At 58.1% G+C, this 21119-nt stretch overlaps 1 protein-coding gene across 4 annotated transcripts in view; it reads right to left on the bottom strand.

Annotated features, from left to right (window-relative positions):
- Positions 1-751: 751 nt before the first annotated feature.
- ESPN (espin) overlaps positions 752-21119 on the bottom strand; it is a 79070-nt gene continuing 58702 nt past the window's right edge. For all 4 annotated transcript variants that reach the window (XM_039509547.1, XM_039509548.1, XM_039509549.1 and 1 more), the window contains 5 exons: positions 12918-13063; positions 10690-10965; positions 2122-2201; positions 2018-2029; positions 752-1815 (listed from right to left, as the gene is read on the bottom strand). In XM_039509547.1, the coding sequence (XP_039365481.1) occupies positions 1668-1815; positions 2018-2029; positions 2122-2201; positions 10690-10965; positions 12918-13063 (662 nt within the window). In that variant the 3' untranslated portion in view covers positions 752-1667. The remainder of the gene's footprint in view (positions 1816-2017; positions 2030-2121; positions 2202-10689; positions 10966-12917; positions 13064-21119) is intronic.

Genomic DNA, 21119 nt, shown 5'->3' with positions numbered 1-21119 from the left:
CAGAGCCCAGTGGTGGGGAGGAGGGTTGGGGAAGGGCAGAGCCCAGTGGTGGGGAGGAGGGTTGGGCAGGGGCAGAGCCCAGTGGTGGGGAGGGAGGGTTGGGCAGGGGCCAGAGCCCAGTGGGGGGGAGGGAGGGTTGGGCAGGGGCCAGAGCCCAGTGGTGGGGAGGGAGGGTTGGGCAGGGGCCAGAGCCCGGTGGTGGGGAGGGAGGGTTGGGAAGGGGGCAGAGCCCAGTGGTGGGGAGGGAGGGTTGGGCAGGGGCCAGTAGAGTGGATGTCAGGGAGGCGCTGGCTGGAGGAGAGCTGGGCCCAGCCCATAAGCCTTGGAGTGAGGTGGGAGAAAGCAATTTCCTGGCCACCCTCTGCAGCCTCTTGCCCGCGACTGCGTCTGGACCGTGCTCTGAGACCGCAGGGGGCAGCGCCCAGGCAGGCCCAGTATGGATGCAGGGGAGCCCCAGGGCTTCACACCCGGCCCCCCCCATTCCCTGCGGGGGGAGACACTGCCCCAGGCGCAAGGCCCCAGGGCAGTGGGGGGACACCCTGCCTGCACTGCCCCTGCTCCCGCAGGCTGATGCTCTGGCACTGGGAGCGATGGGAGAGGGGCTGCTGGGGGTGGTGCTGAGTGCACAGGGCACCCAGTGCACAACCGGCAGGTGCTTGGGGAGCAGGGCCCTGGGCTGAGTGGACAGAGCTCCTTGTGTGGGGGGGCGAGGGGGGACCACAGGAGGGAACAGGAAACGCCTGGAGGTGGTTAGTGTTTTATTGGTGAAGACATAGAAGTTCTAGGTCAGAAACAAGCTGAAAATCTCCCTCTAGAAGCTCCAGGAAACACGTGACAAAAACATATAGAAAACAGAACGACACCCCCCCTCCCCATGGCAATGGTGCCGGTGCAGGAGCAGGGGCTAGACATAATATGGCAGCTGAAGAAACGGCTCGCGTCAGCCCAACAGGGGCACAGAACTGGTTTTAACTGCACATTTTCTTTCAAAATGTCCATTTTGCAAAATGAAGATGACACCCAAGCATGGTCTATATGCCAGCATCTACAGGGCACCAACGGAACAGATAGTAGTAGCAACTGACTCTATATACACAACATTCATAAACCCACCTTCAGCTTGTCTGCATAGCCTTGTAGGATCTCCACTAGGACTGGTAAAAGTATATTTTATGGTAAACAAATGACTGACAGGGAATGGAGGGCCTGGGCAAGGAGACACTTACAGGGATGCTGTTCAGTATTAAGGTGGAGGGAAGGTTTTACGTGGAACAGAACAGTCTACAGCATCGACCATATTTACAGCCAGGGAGGAGTTTCTTTTGAGCCCATACACAGCTACTCACTGACTTGGTTTCACGTGTGAGTTCCACTTTTGAAAACCTTTCCCATGCCCTAAAACTCTTCCAAGCTAAGCTGTTTATGGACGCGGCCCACCAGGGCGTTGCTAGCCAGGGACAGAGTTCTCTGCGCTATGTTAGTGGTTACACTTACTGCATTTATTTCATTAGAGGGATGGACACTGGGCCATTAAGTAGTAAATGACTTTTCAGCTGGTAGTGTCTGCAGTGGGACAGAGCAGCTGGCCCCTCCTTGACCTACTGAACAGCTCACGTTAAGGAAGAAGGTTCTTAAATTCACAAGAGGAGAGAGGGACTATTAAGCGCCTAATGCTTTGCTATATCCCCCTTCTTGAGGATGATTTGCCTTTGCCAGGGGGCTAGTTTTGTTTCATCGTACCCAAGAGTCCTTAGTTTTTCTGACTGCGCTTTCTCCTTCTCCTCCTCCTCTCGCTTCAATTTTTCTTGCTCTTTTCTGTTTAGAAACAAAACAAACATGGGAGGGTTGGTTGCAAAGCTCAGTCGCCTGACACTGAACGGGTCGCTGTGGAGCGAGGGTATAAGCAAAGCACACAAGCCTGCTTCGCCCGGCCCTGCCGGGGCACAAAGGCCTGGCCAGGAGTGAACGTACAAGGTTCTTAGGCTACTTGAGAAGTAAATGGAGAAGCAGGACTCACCGTTTTTGCTCTCTGTGAAAACAAGGAGAAAGAAAATACAATTAGCTCCCAGCGGCACAGCTATCGGGCAGCCACCATCATGGCCCAGCTCAGGGACAACTCACCTTTCCTCTTCCATCTTCTTCCGCAGGATCTCTCGCCTCCAGGCTGGCATGGTGGCCAAGCGGGCTTCTTCTTCCTTCTCCTGTAAAACAGAAAAAGGCATTAAGGAGGCCCGTGAGCAGAGCTGGGACAGGAGCGCTAGGCTGGAGGACATGTCTCACCTACCAGCCCTTTGGAGCTGGACCAGCCCAAGCAGCGAAGAGGGGAGACGGCAGGTCGATCGGGCAGGGCTGCCAAAGGGGGAGGGGGAATTCCGTGGCTCTCAGGTGGCCGTGTGGCATCTGGGGGAGTTTTGACCCAAGAGGCTACGGGCAAAGGCAGAGGTGCCAAGGACAGGGGAGAACCCTGAGGACACGTGGAAGGTTACAAAGAACAGGCCGTTACCCCCCAGAAAGGAGGGTGTGCAGCTCACCCCAGGGAACAGAGCAATGGAGCGCATAGCACCACCATTGCCCCGACGCAGCAAGCCCTGAGCAGAGAGTGGCTGTGGCTAGAGTCAGACAGCTCTGGGAGGGCCAGGCCCCGCTAACACATGCACCCCCACCTGGCCAAAAGTCAGCAGAACTCTCCTCAGCTGAGCGGCTTGGCTGGAGAGGAGGGACCCTTGTGTAGCTCCTGGTACCCTGGGCTGGCCAGAGCTTAGCAGGGCAATTACGGTATACAAGGGGCTCAATGCTCCACTTGTGCTGAAGGGCTGAAATTTCCAAGAGACTTGGTGCTGAGGGGGGCATGGGCTCCGCAGTCAGCAGAGGTTGCTGCCTAGAAGGAGCTGGAGGGTTGTTTGTACTGCCTAGGGCCTGTCTAAGGGCAAAGTAGAAATGGCACCGCATGGAGGGGCAGACACACGCCCTGCTTCTGGCTAGCTAGACCCTGGGCTCCTCTGCTGGCTGGCCCTTTTCGCAAATAATCGCTCCAGTGTTCCCTGCACGCTCTCCCTTGCTGCGTGAGCTGTGTCCGCAGCCCCTCCGTCCAGCTTGCTAGGACAGTTCTCAGGCACAGCCGGGGGCATCTCTCGGGCCCACGGCAGGGGACGGGTTCTGTGACTCAGTGAACTCGCGCCAGACGACAGAGGACGAGTGGTGGAAGGTTGCTGCAGGCCGGCTGATGGCTGATCCCAGCACTGCTCGGCAGGGAGCTCACGCATGGCCATGACCAAACTGGTCCAGCATAGGCAGTAGCCAGTGCAAGGCCCCCCCGTGCTGTCCCCAGCCCTCTGCCTCACCCTGCCCTGGAGAGTCCCTTCGAGATGGGAGAGGTTAGTTCAGCAGCCTTCCTCTGGTGGCTTTGCCCATTAGTGCTAGCCCAGGGGATGCTATTTTAGTGTTTGATGAGGGAATGGGACTAAACGCACCAGCCTCCCCCAGGCCACCAAAGCGACAGCCAACAGGACTGTCTCTCAGCCTTTACTTCCAGAGCTAGATCTGAACGGGCAGGGCCAGGCCTGCTCTCCATCCCAGCAGCGGGACCTAGCGTGGGGGGCAGAGGCCTATTTCCCTGCAGCCGCTCACTGATCCCCCAACCCAACCACTCCCCTAAGACTGAAAGAACGACTCAGGTCTGGTGTGGGACAAGCACATTTGGCTCCAGGCAGACAGCTCGGCCAACGGCTCCAGGACAGTCTGCCAGCAACGCAGGCTACCCCAGAGCTCTTGGGCAGGATTAACGCCATGGGGGACGTCCAGGTTGGGTTACGTGTCCTGACTAATCACCAGCGCCACCCAGCAGAGGCAGCACCTGTGGAGTGAGCAAACCTTCCCGTAATTCCCCTTTCCCAGGCTGCTTGATGGCTGCCGAGGAGCCGGTTCTCTAGCTTTGTAAAGAGACGCACGCAGGACCCGTCCCTCGCCACCGAGTGCCTCCGCTTTCATGTGCAGCAGGGGGAGACGAGGCCGTGAGCTCTGGCCTCACTAGCCCCTGCTTCCCGGGCAGGGTTGGGGCTGTGACCTGGCGGGACCCTCCGTAGCACGGCTCTGCTGCCGTCCAACGCCTGGCTTGGTTACGAAGAGCGACTCTCACGGGCTAGCTAAGAGGCAGTCAGCCCCTCTTGCTCAGCGCGTCCCCTGGGAGCGAGCGCTTGGATCATTCCTGGCTTGTGCTGGGAGAACAGCCCCTCTCGTGTCACAATGGGTTTTGGAACCCGGCTTGGCAATAGACCAGGCCATGAAATGTGACGATGATCGAGAGAGAGTCCAATACATCCTGCCCTGCCTGCTCAGAGCTGGGGGCAGCATTCGGGCTGGTTCTGATTTCATCTGTGTGTCTCCATGAGACGGGGCCCAACCCTGCCACCCCCAAAACCACTGGCAGCAGGATCGGGCCCACAGGGCTATGCCAGATGGACGTTTCCCCACACCCCAAGCTTGGCCCACTCCTCCCTGCTGTCTAGCTTGATTACTGGCCCATGGAAGCTTGAACCCTCAGGGCTACTCCCCGGCTGGGAGCTCCAACAGCCCAGTGTTAGCAGAAGTGAGGCTTGTCAGACACAGGGCTGCCCGCACAATCTCCCATTAGCTCTCGGCACCAAGCCTACCTGCTGTTCAACAGTGCAAGAGCGCCGGCCTGCAGGGCTTTCCTGCTGCTGGGAACGGGCAGGGGGGCAGGCTTGGCTTGGCACACCTACAGCTACACCCCCCACCTTTTTCTGACTGTTTTGATGCTGCGGGAGCCACGCTGGGCACTGGGCATTGGGCTTCAGGCCACATTCGCCAGGTCAAATATGCAGCTGGTAAGAGAGCTTACTGGCCCTAGTCCTTGGGTGTTTGCAGGACACTGGGCTTGGAGCAGCCAGTGCCCCAGAGCAAGGTGTCGAGGGCACCAAATCCCATTGAACCAGCCTCGACACTCCCTTCTGAGAGCAGAGAGCTTTATTCCTTCAGTGTCACAAGCAGTGTTAGGGAAGATGCAAAGTGCGCAGACACACACACACACACACCCTCCCCCCATTGTAAAGCAAACCTCATTTCCAAATGTCTATACAGTAAACACTCTGGTCCTATCTCCATTCCAAGCCATGCACATTCCACTAGGGCAAGCAACAGACTTGGGAATCTTCAAAGACCAGCGTGGGCCAAGTGGTCTGTAGTTTGAAAGCACACAGCATCAAAGGGAATTCTCCACACGGCTTTAACATGCTACAGAATTGCTAATCTGGTTGCAGAACCATGCACTGTGAGACCAATTAGTACAGCACTCAGCCTGTGCTCAGTATGGACCCAGGGCACTGTGGCGCATTCCTCCACCTCGCCAGAGGAAGGCTGGAGCTGCTCATACCAGTTCCTACTCCCAAATCACTGGCTCCCCCGCTACGGGAAACATTTAGCTAAAGACGTGTCTGTAAAATGCAGAAAACTGGAGACAGCTTGTGTCACTGTACGTTTGTCAGGGATTAGCTCTTCCGCCAGCTAATGCAGGACTACCGCAAATGTACACACTGCTCGAGAGGAAAATCCATGGACCACGGCCTACAGAAACCTCAACAGCCACAACTTCAGGGGACACCTGGTTACAGCCGCCCCCGGGTCGGTTCAGCCAGCAGGGAGCATCGGCTGCGCAAGAAGCTTCACTTGAGAAAGAAGAGGACGTCTGTTAGTCTATAAGGTGCCACAGGATTCTTTGCTGCTTCTGTTGAGACTGTCCATGTAGGGAATTCAGGATTCAACACAACAACGCAGACTCTGGGACTAATCCTGCCGTCCTTATGCAAACCAAACTGCCATTGAGGTCATTGGCGCTGCTGAAGCCCATGGGAGTTCTGCCTGAGTAACGACTGCAGGATTGGGGCCCCTCTGACGCTACTTACATGAACATTAAATTGTTTCTATTCAGAGTCCCTAGTCTGCACAGTAGAATCCTGTACTGGGTGCAGCCAGGGAATATGTGCTTTTTTTTTTCTGTTTTATAGCTCTTCACCTAGGCATCATATAAAATGATTACAGGTCTCTCCCCAAAGGTTTGTCTTGGGCTCAGACAGCTGTTGGAGCTCAGTTCATCTTGGAAATACAACGGGTCCCTTAAGTAATTAACTGAGCCAAAGCAGCCCTTGTCAAGTATTCTGGTGCCGGCGCACGCTTGATTGTCCCCTGCTGTCCCTGGAGCTGCTTCTCATCCAGCAATTCCCTCTATGAGATGGCCCAACAGCCCGCCTCAAAGAGGATGCGATTGCCTTTCCCTGCGACTTGTGAGCCGTGTGGGGCGAGGGTGCAGATGCCCCTGCCTGCTTCTAATACAGCGAGTGCTGGGCACCGCTTGGGGACAGCTCAGATATCAAACATCTCTGCCTCCTTCTCTTTCCAGAAGGAGAAGCTACGGTCTATATAGCGACAAATGTCCTCATTACTGAACTCGCCTAGCTCGGAGACCAGCTGGATGGAGCTCTCCCTGCTCTTAGGGGCAGGGGCTAGGCCCAGTTCATCGGGCGCTGGCGCGGGCTGTGGGGCATCACTGACTAAGCTCTGGGAGGATTCCTGATGGAACAGCTGTGGAGGCTGCTGGGTTCCTGCTGGGAGCTCTGGTTCCACTGCGGCCGCTTGCTCCGGCGCCAGGCTGTCCCCAAAGAACTCCTGTTTGAGGTCTTCGAAGCCATCCAGCCAGTCCCGCTTCCCAGCCTCGATCTCCTCCATCACCACCTTGTGGAACTGGCGGATGAGCTCCCAGCTGTGGCTGCCCAGCCGGTCAAACATCTCGTAGCACAGAAGGTGCCGGAACTTCCGCTCCTCGCGGCTCATGCTCATCTCCAGGAGCTGGAAGTAGCCCAGCATGAAGAGGTCCAGCGTCAGGCTGTCGTACTCCACTGGGGAGCCACAGACGTGCGGCAGGAAGTGCTCGGGCCAGTACAACATGTTGGTGCGGCTCAGACGGCGGATCTGCCGCGTCGGGACCTGGCTGATGATGCTTCTCCAGTGGGCGATCAGCTTCCCCACCACCTGCCTTTGCTTCATGAAGTACAAGAGCCGGTCATCCTCGCTGGGTTTCTTCCCGGTCGCCATGGAGCCTGCGGCGCGGCCACATGCCTTGGGCTCCTTGCTGACCTCTGAGTCAAGCCTTTCGGCGAGACCCATTTTCCTCTTGGGGCGAGTGTGGCTAACCGACTCGGTGAACGTCCACTTCTTCCAGTGCTCCAGGAAGAGGTAGACGATCCGCTCCTTCCGCATGTCGATGTAATCCTGCACGCAGCTCAGCTCCGTCTGCACGGGGAGGCTTCTGGTCAGGTGGTCGGGGCTGAACAGGGCCTCCCCGAAAGGCTCTGTGGCCACACTCTGTGCCTCCGTGTCCCTGGAGGGCCAGGGCCCTGCTTCGCAGTAGGGCAAGGGAGTGTGCTCTAGCGTACTGGGAGGCTCTCTGCCATCCGCTGCAGCATCTTCGCTTAGGGCATTGAACAGGTCGCTGCTCGTTACATAATCCTCCTCCAGGATGGGCTCTCGGCTGAAGCTATATGGCATGGTTCCCACAGGCAGGGACCTCTTCCGCTTGTACACCCTGCTGGACACAGCCTCCGGCAGCTGGCACAGCATGTGCAACTCATAATTGGCCTTCAGGTTCCTCACCGACACACCATATTGCATGATCTCCTTCTCCACCTCCTCCCGAGTGCAGCTGAAGGACTGAGATCTCCCGATGTTAGCAGGGCCCTCTTTTAGTGGTGCTGCTTCGGGCAAGGTGCTCACAGCCTGGCCCGTGTGCTCAGACGTGTCGGGGCTCACCATGTCTGCCAGGTTGACCGCCTTGCCCCCAAGCATAGCCAGGAGGATGGCCATGCTCTTTAGGAGAGTGGAGATCTTGCTGCACCAGGCCGGGAGGTCATCGGCTCGGCCTTGCATGCGCTTGGGGTTTGCCGTGAAATGCTCCTTTGCCAAGGCGGCAGAGAGGGGCAGGAGCTGCTGCATTTCATGCTCTAGCTGTTCCAGCTCCGTCTCCACCTTCTGAACTTTGTGCATCACTTGGAGGCTCTCGATTTGCTTCTCAATGCGGATTATGTCCTCCTCAGTCATCAGCTGCCCGAAGGGTCCCAGAATGCCATTGTGTGCATGGGAATACCTCCAGCCTTCATGATTGTAGTAACTCCCGGTCCCAAGCTAAGGCAGGGGGGAAAAAACATCTTCCTCAGGACAGAGCTCCACATTGCCCTTTCTCTGCACACGCTCTAGACTTTACATGTCCTTAGTGGTGTAATGGCAATGGGCAGGCTGGAAATACTGAGCGCAAGGAGAAGCCAGGAGAGTGTAGACAAAGGCAGACGATACAAAGCAAGTGGAGTGAGGCAATGAGGCTGGAGGAGAGAGCCTCACTGTTTGCACCGCGCACGCTCGGCTGGAGAGAGAACTTTGCTGAGAATATGTTGTTGCTAGTTCATGAGCGAAGGATACAGCAGCAGGTGCTTCCAGGAACCGCTCACTCATTACACCACTGAATGACCATGTAAGACATTTAAACCTGCAGTATCATCTCCATATGAAATGAGAGAGTTGAGGGGTTTGGTTTTGTTTATAAACCTCCCCTGGGTCCTCATTTTAAAGTAGAAAATGGCAGCTCTGTTCCAATGCCCAGCTTGGGCGATCATTGGTTTGGATGGAGCGGGCACCCTCAACCAGCTGTTAATAGCTGATACGTGATGGCGCTTTCAGCTCAAGTGACAGGCGTAGCTCATAGTCGATAGCCCCACGTGTACTAAATACTGCAGTTTAAATGCATTTCAGAGTTGACCAGAGCACTGCAAAGAGCTCAGACTCATGCAGAATGCTTCAATTCATGCAGAACTCTCCACAGCACACACACAAATCTAAACGGGTCAAACGTTTCTGAAGGGAAGCCAAGTCCTCTGTGTGAACAAGGCACATATTGCACGTCCAGAAGGAAAATAATTGGGGACTGGGCTTCGGCCCTAACAAACTGCGTCTAAAAGAAAATCCTCACCACATTTCGGTGGGAATGTCACTGCAGTGGAGGGAGGGGCCCAGCCCCCCAGGGGTCTCTCCAGCTAAGGCAGATGTTCATTTGGTTGTGGGGAGGGTTCTTTCATCTCACCAGGAGGCATATTGCTGCTCATGCTACCAGCTGGACTCCTCCAGACGGACCCACTCTGTGACTGGGTCTCTCTTAGGGTCTGGAACGGTGTCCATCACATCACCATTGTACCCGAACACCTTCCATGTTAATGAGAAAATCAGGAACGATGCTGTGAAAAATCCACCACGTCTGCAAAGGTCTTAAATACGGTTTGACCTTGATGCTTCCCCTGGCCTCTCTGCCCAGTCTGTTTACCCACCTTGCTCTGCATTTGGTTTCTACAACAAGCCCAGGCTGACTTGAGAGCAAGCGTCTCTGCAGGGCTGAAAGCAGCCGCTTGCTTGCCTCTGCTCTTGGACAAAGGTGTCACCCAGACTGCATGGTCCTTCCACTTGGGGCTCTCTCATGCTAACGTGCCCTGAGCTGCGGGTGGCTCCTATGTGGCTCTCTCTGGTTCTCCAGGACATGCCAGCCAGCCTGGCCTTCCATGGAGCCTGTCTCTGCAGCCCTTGGGGAACCACACTCAAGAAGCAGCTTAGCAAAGACTGAACTCTGGGATGGCTTGTGGCCTTGGCTTGCCTCTGGGGAGGTTTTGCATCACAGAGCTTTCCTCCCGCTATAGGGCTGCCTTGGCTGCCTGGCAGGACCAGAGCCTGTCTGGGTGTGTCAGTCGTGAGTGCTAGTGTGGCTGCTTGGGCCCTAGCACAGCCGGGTGTGCATGGATACACACAGCCCGTGCTGCACAAGTGCACCTTGGCCTCCCGCTGTCGCACGGAGCCTCACTGACGTACTCACCGAGCAGTTCCCCCAGTGTGAGCCAGGATGGCATGACCCATCCCTTCATGGGCACCTGAACCTAACTGGAATCCTTGGGCCACTCAGAGCAGCTGGGAGCCTCCCCTCTCATTTCTCATTTCTGGGGGTGGAGGAGCCAGGCCGTCAAGTCAGACACGCTTCCCCCGACCCCAGCACTCGCTGACGAACGCCCTACGCGAGTGGACGTGCTGGCGCGCCAGCCTGTAGCTGCTTCCTGGGCAATGCTGAGTTTCTGCAAGTGAAAAACTCTGAACTCCTGCCTATTGGCCCAGGGGAAATCGGGGGTTAAACAGGGGGTTTCTGGGTTAGACGCTGGGCTGTCTGCTTCTCCTGTAGCCGTTGAGATAAAGTCGCAGGCTCTGTTGGATGCCCGACTCTACTAGCTGGTCCCGCATAATGACTCCTGCTTGTTCAGCATTATCAACGCCAGGAGCTGCTGCCGGGACCCAACCTGAGCCGCACCAAGCCCTGATGATTGCCTCTCCCATAATGCACTTTGCCGGCTGGGAGGGATGGGGGCGTTTTCCTCTACCTGTCCCGGAGACCCAAATCCTGCCCTGTGCAGCCCGGCTGGCCAAGGCTCGCTGGTTCCTTGTTCCACGTCCCCCTTTCTGAGCCGCCGGGTCCAACCCAAGGGCGGTTAGAGCAGCTGCTCCGGCCCCTCTTAGGGCCTTGGCCCCCTCACAGCACACGGCAGGGGACGGTCACAGCACACCGCACTGCAGCACTTGGAGGGCCGCCCTCCCTCTTACCTTGCGCTTTTGCTCTTCCTCTTCCTGAATCTTCATCTGCAGCTTCCGCACCATCACCTGCCTCTTCCACTCAGGGATGGGCCGCCCCTGCTCGTCGTGCGTGGGGATCAGGGCCTCGATGTCCAGCTGGCTGGGCTGCACCGAGGCCATGAGCGGCGAGTTGCCGTTGACGACTGGCTCGGGGGAGCTGGTGGCCCTGGGGACGGAGGCTGCGTCGGGCGTGGTTGGTGGGGTCAGCGTCCTCGTGGGGGGCAGGGAGGAGGCTGCAGTCTCTAGCTGGATGGCAGAAAGAGGAGAGACATGAGGGAGATGCTATGTGAGAAGGCACTCGCTCAGAGAGACGCTACCCAGGACCCCTCTGCCCCATGCTGGCAGTGCTTCATTTGTGCCAGGCCTTGCTGGGGCTGAGCCCCGGTGCCTCCAGGCCTGGCAGTTCAAAGCCTGGCACCTCCGGGCCTGGCAGTTCAGAGCCCTGGCACCTTCGGGCCTGGACAGTTCAGAGCCCCGGCACCTCTGGCCCTGGCAGTTCAGAGCCCCGGCACCTCCGGGCCTGGCAGTTCAGAGCCCCGGCACCTCTGGCCCTGGCAGTTCAGAGTCCCGGCACCTCCGGGACTGGCAGTTCAGAGCCCCGGCACCTCCGGGCCTGGCAGTTCAGAGCCCCGGCACCTCCGGGCCTGGCGGTTCAGAGCCCCGGCACCTCCGGGCCTGGCGGTTCAGAGCCCCGGCACCTCCGGGCCTGGCGGTTCAGAGCCCCGGCACCTCCGGGCCTGGCGGTTCAGAGCCCCGGCACCTCCGGGCCTGGCGGTTCAGAGCCCCGGCACCTCCGGGCCTGGCAGTTCAGAGCCCCGGCACCTCCGGGCCTGGCAGTTCAGAGCCCCGGCACCTCCGGGCCTGGCGGTTCAGAGCCTGGCCCCTCTGGGCCTGGCAGTTCAGAGCCTGGCACCTCCGGGCCTGGCAGTTCAGAGCCCTGGCACCTCCGGGACTGGCAGTTCAGAGCCCCGGCACCTCTGGGCCTGGCAGTTCAGAGCCTGGCGCCTCCGGGACTGGTGGTTCAGAGCCCCGGCGCCTCCGGGCCTTGGCGGTTCAGAGCCTGGCGCCTCCGGGCCTGGCAGTTCAGAGCCTGGCGCCTCCAGGCCTGGCAGTTCAGAGCCTGGCGCCTCCGGGCCTGGGCAGTTCAGAGCCCCGGCACCTCCGGGCCTGGCAGTTCAGAGCCCCGGCACCTCTGGGCCTGCTGCATAGGTTATGAAAGTTAAAAAATTGCTTGAGTCCCAGCACCTCTGTCATTGCAAAGTAAGTCCTGTGTGCGGGACATTCTGTGCAGGGGAGCCCGGCCCCTGCAGCCGTGGGGACCGAGACCCTTCCTCCAGGTGTCTGAGCCATTTCGGAGCGGGGCTGAGCTTTGCCATTCTCCTCCCCTCGCCCAGCATCTGTTGTATGGGCTCTGGGGCAGCGCCTGCCTCTCGCTAGGTGCTTGTACAGCGCCTGGCACTGCAGATCCTGGGGCCTCAGGGTGCAGTATGAGACACAGAACTGAATTCGACAGGAGGGCTCAACACAGCCCAGGGAAAGGAGCCTCTTTCCTGTCAGACCCATTGAACCTGTACAGGTGGGAGCCGCACAGCAGCTCTGCCTCTGGGGGCCAAGCTGGCTCTGGGGTGCTTTGGGGACTCCCCACCCCAGCACTCCCTAGGAGGGCTGGTGCCCCCGTTTGGACAGCTGCTCGTGGCTGGGGTGAGCCCACCTTCATTGCTAGTGCTCTGCAGGGGGACAGTGGCTGGCGGCTCCCCCGGGGGGAAGGTTACATCAACTCCTGGCCAGAGCGCTCTGTGGGGAGCGGGCTCAGGGGTTGCGGGGGGAAGGCCTGCCATTGCCTGGGGTTTAGTGCTGGAGTACACAGCCCGTCCAGGGACGATCGCTGCCCACGACTCTCCAGGGCTCCATGGGCCCCTGGGATTACTGGGAGCAGCGGCTGTCTCCTGTGGAAAGTGCCCCTCCCGCCTGGGCTCCCAGCCCCCAGCATCCCTCCCCGGCAGCTCCCTGCTTACAGCACAAAGCGGATCATGCTAAATTTTGCTGAGGATTCCAGCTTGTTGTGACAATTGCAGCCAATCAAATTTGCCGCCCTTAATTAAAAAGTTAATCCGGTTCCTAACCCAGCTCCCTCCCCCCCCGGCAAAGACAATTGGCTGAGCGAGGCCCGAGTGGAGCGGGGCCAGGCAGTCACCTACATTGGCCCCCGCCTGGCCGCTGCCGGAGAAGACAGTGGTGAGGCCTTTGCTCTGCGGAGTCGGCTTGAGGCTCTTCCCAGCCTTGATCTCTGCCAGCAGCTCGGAGTTGTCACCGGTTGGGGACATCATATTGAACGACTTGGAACCTGGCAGGAGGAAGAGGGGATGCGGTGAGGAGACTCGCAGGAAACTCACCCCAGGCCTGGCCCCCCCACAGCCCCGAGCCAGGGGATGTGGCCTCAAACTGCACCTTGCAGCTCAGCAGCTTCGGGCCACTTTGAACTGGGGGAGAGTCAGGGGCCCTGTGGGCAGCTTCTCTGCAGGCCTGCTGCTGCGGCTGAGCTCCCCTGCAGCGGGATGGGGGAGAGGCATTGCCCACGCAGGCAGCTCCCAAGCACCTGAGGCACTAGAGGTCAAAACCCACCCTGAAAGTGAGAGGCGGTGGGCGTAGGTCCCAGAGCACAGAGCTGCTGCACTCTGCCTGCTGATGGACCGCAGGGGCCGGCTTGCAACAGCTGAGGCCCGGTGACATGGGGGCGGCCCATCTGGAAGAACCAGGTACAGCCCCCATCCAGAATCAGCTGGGAGGGAAGTCGCTCGCTGATCCGTCTGAAATCACCTGGGGAACCTCCCCACCCTGGACTCTGAACTTGGGGATGAATCTCCGTCAACTCTCAGCAAACTCCTGCAGCTGCTTCCCCTACGCCTGCCTCTGGCTAAGCCTAGCGCCTAGTGCCAGCTGGGCCCAAGCCCCCTGCACCATGGAGCTGAGGTGGTGCCAAGGGGGCTGTGGCGGGTAAAGGGCTCAGGATCTCACCCATGCCAGGTCCTCAGGAGGGGTTTGCTTTGCATGGGGGGTGGCCATGGCGAAGCCAGGCAGTGCCCTGCTGCCCCTGCATCATCCTGCTCTGGGGCCTAGGGCTCTTCTGGCCAAGTGGGGGGATGGTTCCCCCAACTGCCTGCCCCACAGTGCAGACGACTCACTGTCGCTCCGAAATGACCTCGAGCCCCAGCTGGGCCAGCTCCCAGGTGTGACCTCCGAACACCTCCCTTTGGGGTGGCTGGTTGGGGTATCCTCCCCTCCCAGGCCGGAACAGGGGCTCGCTCGAGAATTCCATTCCTTGCCTGTCCCTATTACCAATGCACTGTCCCTCGGAAATGCAGCTGATTCTACTCCCAAGTGCTACATCCAAATTACTCAGCAGACAAGGAAAATGAACTTTAAAAAGATGCTCACATGTAGTTAAAGCGCAGCACAGCGGGGTCCTGGTTCATGACTAGGCCCCCAAACACCACAACAATACAAATCATGCAAGATACAGCTTAATTAGCTAACATCTCTACAGCACTCGGGGCTCCCGGAGCACCGCCCCCCCAGAGGGATAGCCACAGGGGCGAAACCCCCTCTCGCCCTAGCTAAATCCTAGCTTCCTGGACCCAAAACAAGCGCGGCCCCAGACAGTTACTGGGCAGGAAGGGCCCTCACTGCTGTGCACTGGACTCAGTGCCTGGAAGTCTACAAGCCTTTCAAATATCAGAAAACACAAAGCAGGAAGCCAGGCGGCACCGCCTCCTCCAGGGTCCAAAATCCACCGAGTCGCCAACGGGCTGAGTGGGGAAAGAGGAAATGAATGGAAGGAGCTGGCTGGGAGCTGCCTTTAGGACCCAGAGCTCTTTCTGTGCCTCACGCGCTAATCCTACAGAGCCCACGGAAACAGCAGCATCTTCACCAGTGCAGCACCCTCCAGCCCGCTCGGCAGCTCTGCACACCCTGGAAATCGTTCGACAGCCCCACTGCCTTTGTGGTGGCAGGATTGCCCTGTCCTGACCAGTCACTTCTGAAATGAAGCCTCAACAGTAACTCTGCAGCCGAGGTTAAAGATGTCCTGGCTAAGAATAAAACCGAGCACACTCACGTGGGAAGTCAGGAAATGGACCCAGCCTGGCAGCCAAGGCAGCCTGGTTCCTAATGGCCCCACGAGCGCTGAGCTCTGCTGGCAGGCTGGCTCAGCGAGGGGCTTCTCCTTTGCCAGCAGCGCTGCTGTGCCACTAAGCCCGTACCACGCGCCCAATCCCTCGCTGCCAACCCCATACTTGCCTTCCATGTGTGAAGCAACAGTCAGGTAAGGTTAAGAAGGGATAAAGCCGGCAGCTGTGGGGTCAGAACAAGGTCAGCCAGGTAAGCCCAACTTTCTAGTGCTCTTGAGCTTCACTGAACAATGAAATCCCGCCAGGCTAGCCCAGAGGAGAGCAGGGCCACCTGGTGCCTGAAGATGCCTGTCCGGTCCCTACAGAGCTACTTTCCCCTTCCTGTGTGCAGTCAGCCCCCACAAAGCAAACCTGCAGCACACACGGGAGATGAGTTTGCCCTGTTTCTATAGGACGTTCTGATCATCTAACGTATCAGCAGTACCTGGTCCCGCTGCTCTTGCAGGCAAAGCATTAGATACAGCTTAATTAGCGAACATCTTGCCAGCTCTTGGAAGCACTGATATTCTGTGCGAGCGAGGAATTCTTGCTGCTCTTTGCAAAGCCTTGCCCTGTTTTGCTTTGTCTGCGGCGGTGCAGATTATGCAGCCCCAATGCTCCAGTCCAGCACCGGCTCGAGAAAACTCGCCGGCCCTTTTCCCCACCGTAGGTCCTGTGCCATGTGAGTGGCAAGGAGGCAGAGTGCTTCCCCTGCTGTCCTCCTGCCAGAGCGAATGAATGGGCTGAAGCGCTTTTCCGTTTTGGCTGAGGCTGCGCAAGGGGACAAAAGGCTGTTTGGCATTAATGGCCCACTTGGGAAGATGAAACGTCGTTAAGCGTCTGCTGCGCCCCCCAAATCCTCCTGGATTCAGTGGTAATAAGACCAGGCTTTGAACGGCTGCCAAATTGTAAACAGTAATAAGCTGTTGATGGCAAAAGACATGGTGGTATTCACGTGTCCAGCTAATGCTGGCCATATGAACACGCACAAAGGCCCCACTGTGCAGTCTGCAGGGGATTCGTCTTAGCGCTTTCAGGGGTTTCCTAAGGAGCCAGGGCCCGAACTAGCCGAGTTGCTGCTGCTCTTCCCAATGCAGCTCAGCATGTGAGAGCTGCGCCAGGCACCACAGTCAGATTCACGTACCGACCGCGCTGGCCGCACTGAGCTCCCCGCCCTGGGGCCAGCCGTTACTTTGCAATTGCAATAAACGGGACAGTCACGCTTATTTCCTCACCTGCCAGGCTGACCCTGCCGCCATCAAAGGCACTGGCACAGCGCCTGGACTGCAACAGGGCCTGGATCGTGGCCCCGTGCTGCTACCAGCATCCAAACTACCGAGGCCGACGGCACATTCAGGGAGCACTTTTCCCTGGGCGTCCGTGGCAATTTTACCACTGATTTCAAGGGGCGCAGAGTTGGGCTAAACCCGACTCTGCCTGTCCCTCCTAAGGGTGTGCGTGTCCGTCCTGCTCGCTCTCAGCCGCGGCCTTGGTTTGACGTGTTTCAATGGTGCAAATACTTGTGTTTGTCTAAAACAAACCATGTCCCCTGCCATTTACTCCCCTCCCACCCATGGACCCTTCCTGGGCCTGGCTAGCTCAGGGGAAGGGGACTCGTACAAGCTCTCAGTGGGGCCAAGGGGACTGCCTGGCCCATTCAGGCTGGACATGGGACAGTGAGTGCCCAGTTCAGAGCTCTGCTCCCTGCCCCCAGAGATGGGATGTGCAGACAGATTGCAAAGGGGTCCTGCAGGCCCACTGCAAACACCCGTGGAGCAGATCTGCTCTGCCCTGGGGCGCCCCCGACCTGTGTAGTGCTAGAGGAGTGTTAAACTGTGGGGTGTGGTGGGGAGACCCTCACAACAAGGCCGCGGCAATTAGCACAACTGGGGCCCCTGTTGGGGTGCACACAGCATGGGCCCTGCAGCCTCCTCCTCGCGCCTTGCCAGGGTGGGCACTGGGTCGGGGGGGGGTGCTCTGCACAGCCCTGGCTGGTCCCGTCCTGCTGCCCCAGCCAGTGCTGCCAACCACCGAGTGCCCCCACTGCCGACTGTTACTTTGGAAAGGGAGCATGGTGGTGCAGCCCAGGGTAACGGTGCGGGAGAACGGAGCCAACCCCACCACACCCGTGTCACCTGGAGAGGGACCACCTTCCGCCAGCGTCCGGACCCCAGGTCCCACCTGGGTGGCAAGGAGCCGGTCTCTGCGCAGCACACAGTGAGCTTGTTAGCCAGCCAAAGGGAGTTTAATAAACGCGGGTCTTGCCAACCCCACAGCCCCCAGGCATCGGAGAGCCCAGAACCCCTCCCTCCCCAGAGCACTGCTGCACCAGCCGGCTCCTGCTTGATGAATGTCCATGCTGCTTTCCACATGTCATTTGCTTTCCCTGGATGTGTCAGCACCCTGACCTCGCTCAGCCTGGCAGCACATCACTTCAGCCAGGGCAGAGTTAGAGCCAGCAGTCCCCACCGCGCCAGCCAGGGCCTACACTTTCCCGAAGAGATAAAACAGCAGCTCCTGGGACACAGCCATCAGCTCCCATCCACCGCAAAGCAGGACAGATTAACCAGCCAGCGCACGGTCACCCACTGCCAATAAACACACAAACCATCTCTCCTAGCAACCCCAGGCCTGCCCCTGTGAGCTGCTTTGGGTTTGTACGAGCCAAGCGCTGGCTGCATCAGGGCTCTTCCCTCCAGGTGAGCCGCTCACTCGCCCGGAGGACAGCGATAGCAGCTGTGAATCAAAGCAGGACTGACCCCCTCCGTGCGGTGCCCTGGAGCACCAGGCTGCTGTCACAACAGAGCACCTCTGGCACTAGGCAGGTATTTCCTGCTTGCTGCTGCTCCAGCTTTTTGGGGTCCCAGCCTTTCCTGGACCAACTAAACTCCCACAGCCAAGCCACTCTGTGTGTGTGTGTGAGCCCACTGTCAGGGATGTGAACAGGGCATGCGCCTTGCACCGCCGAGCCCAGGGCGAAGCTGTGCCCCCCCCCCCACTGCTGATTAAACACAATTATTTTCATCTGGACTCCTGGGCCCAGTCCTGCTAAGTCTCCTTGATGGAACCTGCCATGCCAGTGGCCACAGGACAGGAAGGGGCTATGGTGGGAGTTGGAAGGGACGGTGCCAGGCACGGGGCTTTCTCTGGCGCGCTGCACAGCTGCTCATAGTAGCAAGGCTGGACACTTTAATGCCAGCTCAGTGCCAGTCAAGCCTAACATGGCATGAGCGTGTGTGTATGGTGTGAGGGGTCCTGACCCCGCCTGTCTCCTGCTGGATGGCAGGGGGTTAGTCACCTGGTCCCCCAGAACAGAAAACATGGTGTTACCAGGGGGCTTGTGGGACTAACACCTCACGGTAGGTGCAGTCCGTTTCCTAAGGTGCTGAGGCCAGCTGCTCATGCCAGCATGGTTCTGTGGTGTTCTGCCAGTTACCCTGGCAGAGGCACTGCCCCTGGAGCCCTTTCCCTGGCAGCAGGCACCTGACACACTAACAGTAAAATGGACACTGTCCTCAATGGCCCATGAATTGTAGCACACAGCCAGGGCTGCGGCCAGCCCTGGTTCCTGGAGTGGGCTGTATCCAAAGGGGCCGGGGAAGACATTCACGGCCAGAATGAGAAACACTCTGCTCTTCGGCCTCTGAGGAGAACCTCCCCCTGCCCCGATCTAGCGGTGGCTCCTGCCAGCAGCACCGGAAGGGCCAGTTTCATGGCAGAGGGGATGCTACTCAGCATTCTGCACCCACTTCGCTGGCTCTTTGGGCACCCAAGGTCCCTGCAGCGACGTGGGAGAAGCAGGCACGTGACAGATACCCCACCGGTGAGTAAGCAGGTCCTCAGTCGGACCCAGCTTGCAGCTGTTTGTGAGACAGAGCCTGGAAAATTGGCTCCGGCATTTTCCTTTTAAAGAGCAGATTAATCTGGAGGTATCAGCTCAGTGCATCTTGTCAGAGCTCCCCTCCATCCAGCCTGTAAGCTCCTCGGCACTGGGACCGGATCTGCTCACCTGCACCGTGCACATGGGGCTGGGTATGTGCCCAATCCTGCCCCACTGAAGCCAATGGGGGCTTTCCCATTCACGACACTGGGAGGATCAAACCCCACATAATGGTCCTACCCAAACCAATGCCTGTCATTGGTGGCCAAACCTGATGCCTCCCTATGAATGTAGGAGCCTCGCTTTGTGCACAGGGGCTTGAAGTGTGGCTGGTATTTGTCGGGCAGCAGAGTCGGGCAGTGTGACGAAGTCTCCATGGCAACTAATGGCCAAGCCCTTTCCCCCCCCCCCCCAAGGAGCTAGCTAAAGGTGTGGGAGAACAAAGAGATCAGGTGACCTCCTGGCAGGGGAAAAGAGCCAAAGCCCAGAGAGGAGGGGCTGGAGGGGGTTGGGTAGTTTTTGGAAGCTGGCTGGAAAATGGAGGGGAGCCCAACGGGGCTTGGGCTTCCCCATGGGGCTGTGGCCTCTCTGGGGTCCCAGATGGACCTAACTAAAGGGGATCCCGTTCTCTGTACCTACAAGCTCTGGTTTAGACCGTGTTCCTGTCATCTAATAAACCTCTGTGTCACTGGCTGGCTGAGAGTCACGTCTGACTGCGCAGTGGGGGTGCAGGACCCTGCGGCTTCCCCAGGACCCCGCCTGGGCGGGCTCACTGTGGGAAGCGCACGGAGGGGCAGAGGATGCTGAATGCTCCAAGGAGAGACCCAGGAGGTGAAGCCGTATGAGCGTCTTGCCCTGCAGACAGGCTGCTCCGAGGGAGAGGAGGCTCCCCAGAGTCCTGCTTGGCTTTGTGGGGTGCAGTTCCAGAGCATCGCCCGGGGACTCCGTGACAGGCAGTAACTGCACATGCAGAGTTAGAGGGAAGGGCTGGGTCACCAGTTAGGTACAACTATCCATCTGTTACAGGAAACACCTCTAGAATGGCACCAAAAGTGGTAACTGTTCCATAGGGTTTCTAACCCCCCCATTATTATTACATAGACTGTGCTATGCAATTCTATAGGGTGGCTAAAAACAAGCCTGGAGAAATGATCTCATTCCTTATTAAATGCTACGGGGTTTCAGAGCAATTTCAAGAGAAACCTAGTCACTTTCTACAGAATCCAATTGCCAGCAGACCTATTAAACCCTATGGGCCTTTCTCTTGACAGGGTCTGTCTGCAATACTAGCATGGACCTGCACAGGCAGGCTAACCCCCTGTAGCCACAGCTCATGCTCCCCCACGAGTCTCAACAGCCCATGGGACAGGCAGCAAAAGAGCCCTTGGAGTCCTAAACCTTGTGCAGAGGCAGCTGGACAGTCCAAGCACTAGGGCGGTAATGCCGTTAGCTCTTGGCATTCACTGGTAGTAAGGCAGCAGAGCTCAGTATTCTAGCAGGGAGCACTAGGCCAAGGAAGACGCAGAGGAAAATGGATTCACTCCCCTCTAAGTGCAGCGAGTGGGCCGTGGAAATGACAGCGGGCTGATGCTGAATGTCTAGCTTGCTCTAGAAAATGAAGCACTCTACTGGAGATTGCTACGGCACTGCCATTTGTCGAGACAAGGTTATTTGTTAATAGTTAAACACAAGGACTCCAAAGGCTCAGAGACTGAACCCAGTGACATGGGGCAAAGCTCAGCGGAGTGAGCTGCTGACAAACAGCTGTTCTAACCCAACAGGAAGGGGGCAGCTTCTCGTGGTAGCAAAAATGAATAACTGCCATGAGCTTTGTTCCAGCTCCCATACCCTCCACCCGGAAAGTAGTGCTGGAAAGTAAAAACTGCGCCCGAGTTCCCAAGCAGCAGCTGCCGAGAGCGAACGGCTGCATCACTGGTCTGGCTAGTCCACATCCAGAAAGGAAAATTACCCCCAGCAACAATAACCAACAGCTAGCCATCCAGACTGGGCGACCCAGCAACCAGCAGCAGCTTTCCCACACGTACAAGCCGTCCAACTGCACTAACAATGCATGCACGGAAACGGCTCCCGACAGGGGCAGCTTGGACAGGTAACTAGCACACGGGCTGTGTGTTACTTTGCTATCAGTATTTAAGTGGCTAAAACACAGTAATGAATTTACTAAAACAACTGTTCCCCTGACAGCCACATGTCGTTTGCAGGGGTGCCCCACACATTCCCTGAGACCTTTCTTGGGGGCCAGCCCTCACTGAATTGTACTGGAAACCTTAGGGCTACAGTAAAGTGGCTGCTTAAAGGCGGGGGGAGAGATTGCACTTTGGATCCTCTGTGCA

The sequence above is a fragment of the Mauremys reevesii genome, linkage group 21, assembly GCF_016161935.1.
Source record: "Mauremys reevesii isolate NIE-2019 linkage group 21, ASM1616193v1, whole genome shotgun sequence".
Lineage (NCBI taxonomy): Eukaryota > Metazoa > Chordata > Testudines > Geoemydidae > Mauremys > Mauremys reevesii.
Note: the sequence above shows the minus strand (reverse complement) of the source record. Positions and strands in the feature narration are given on the sequence as shown.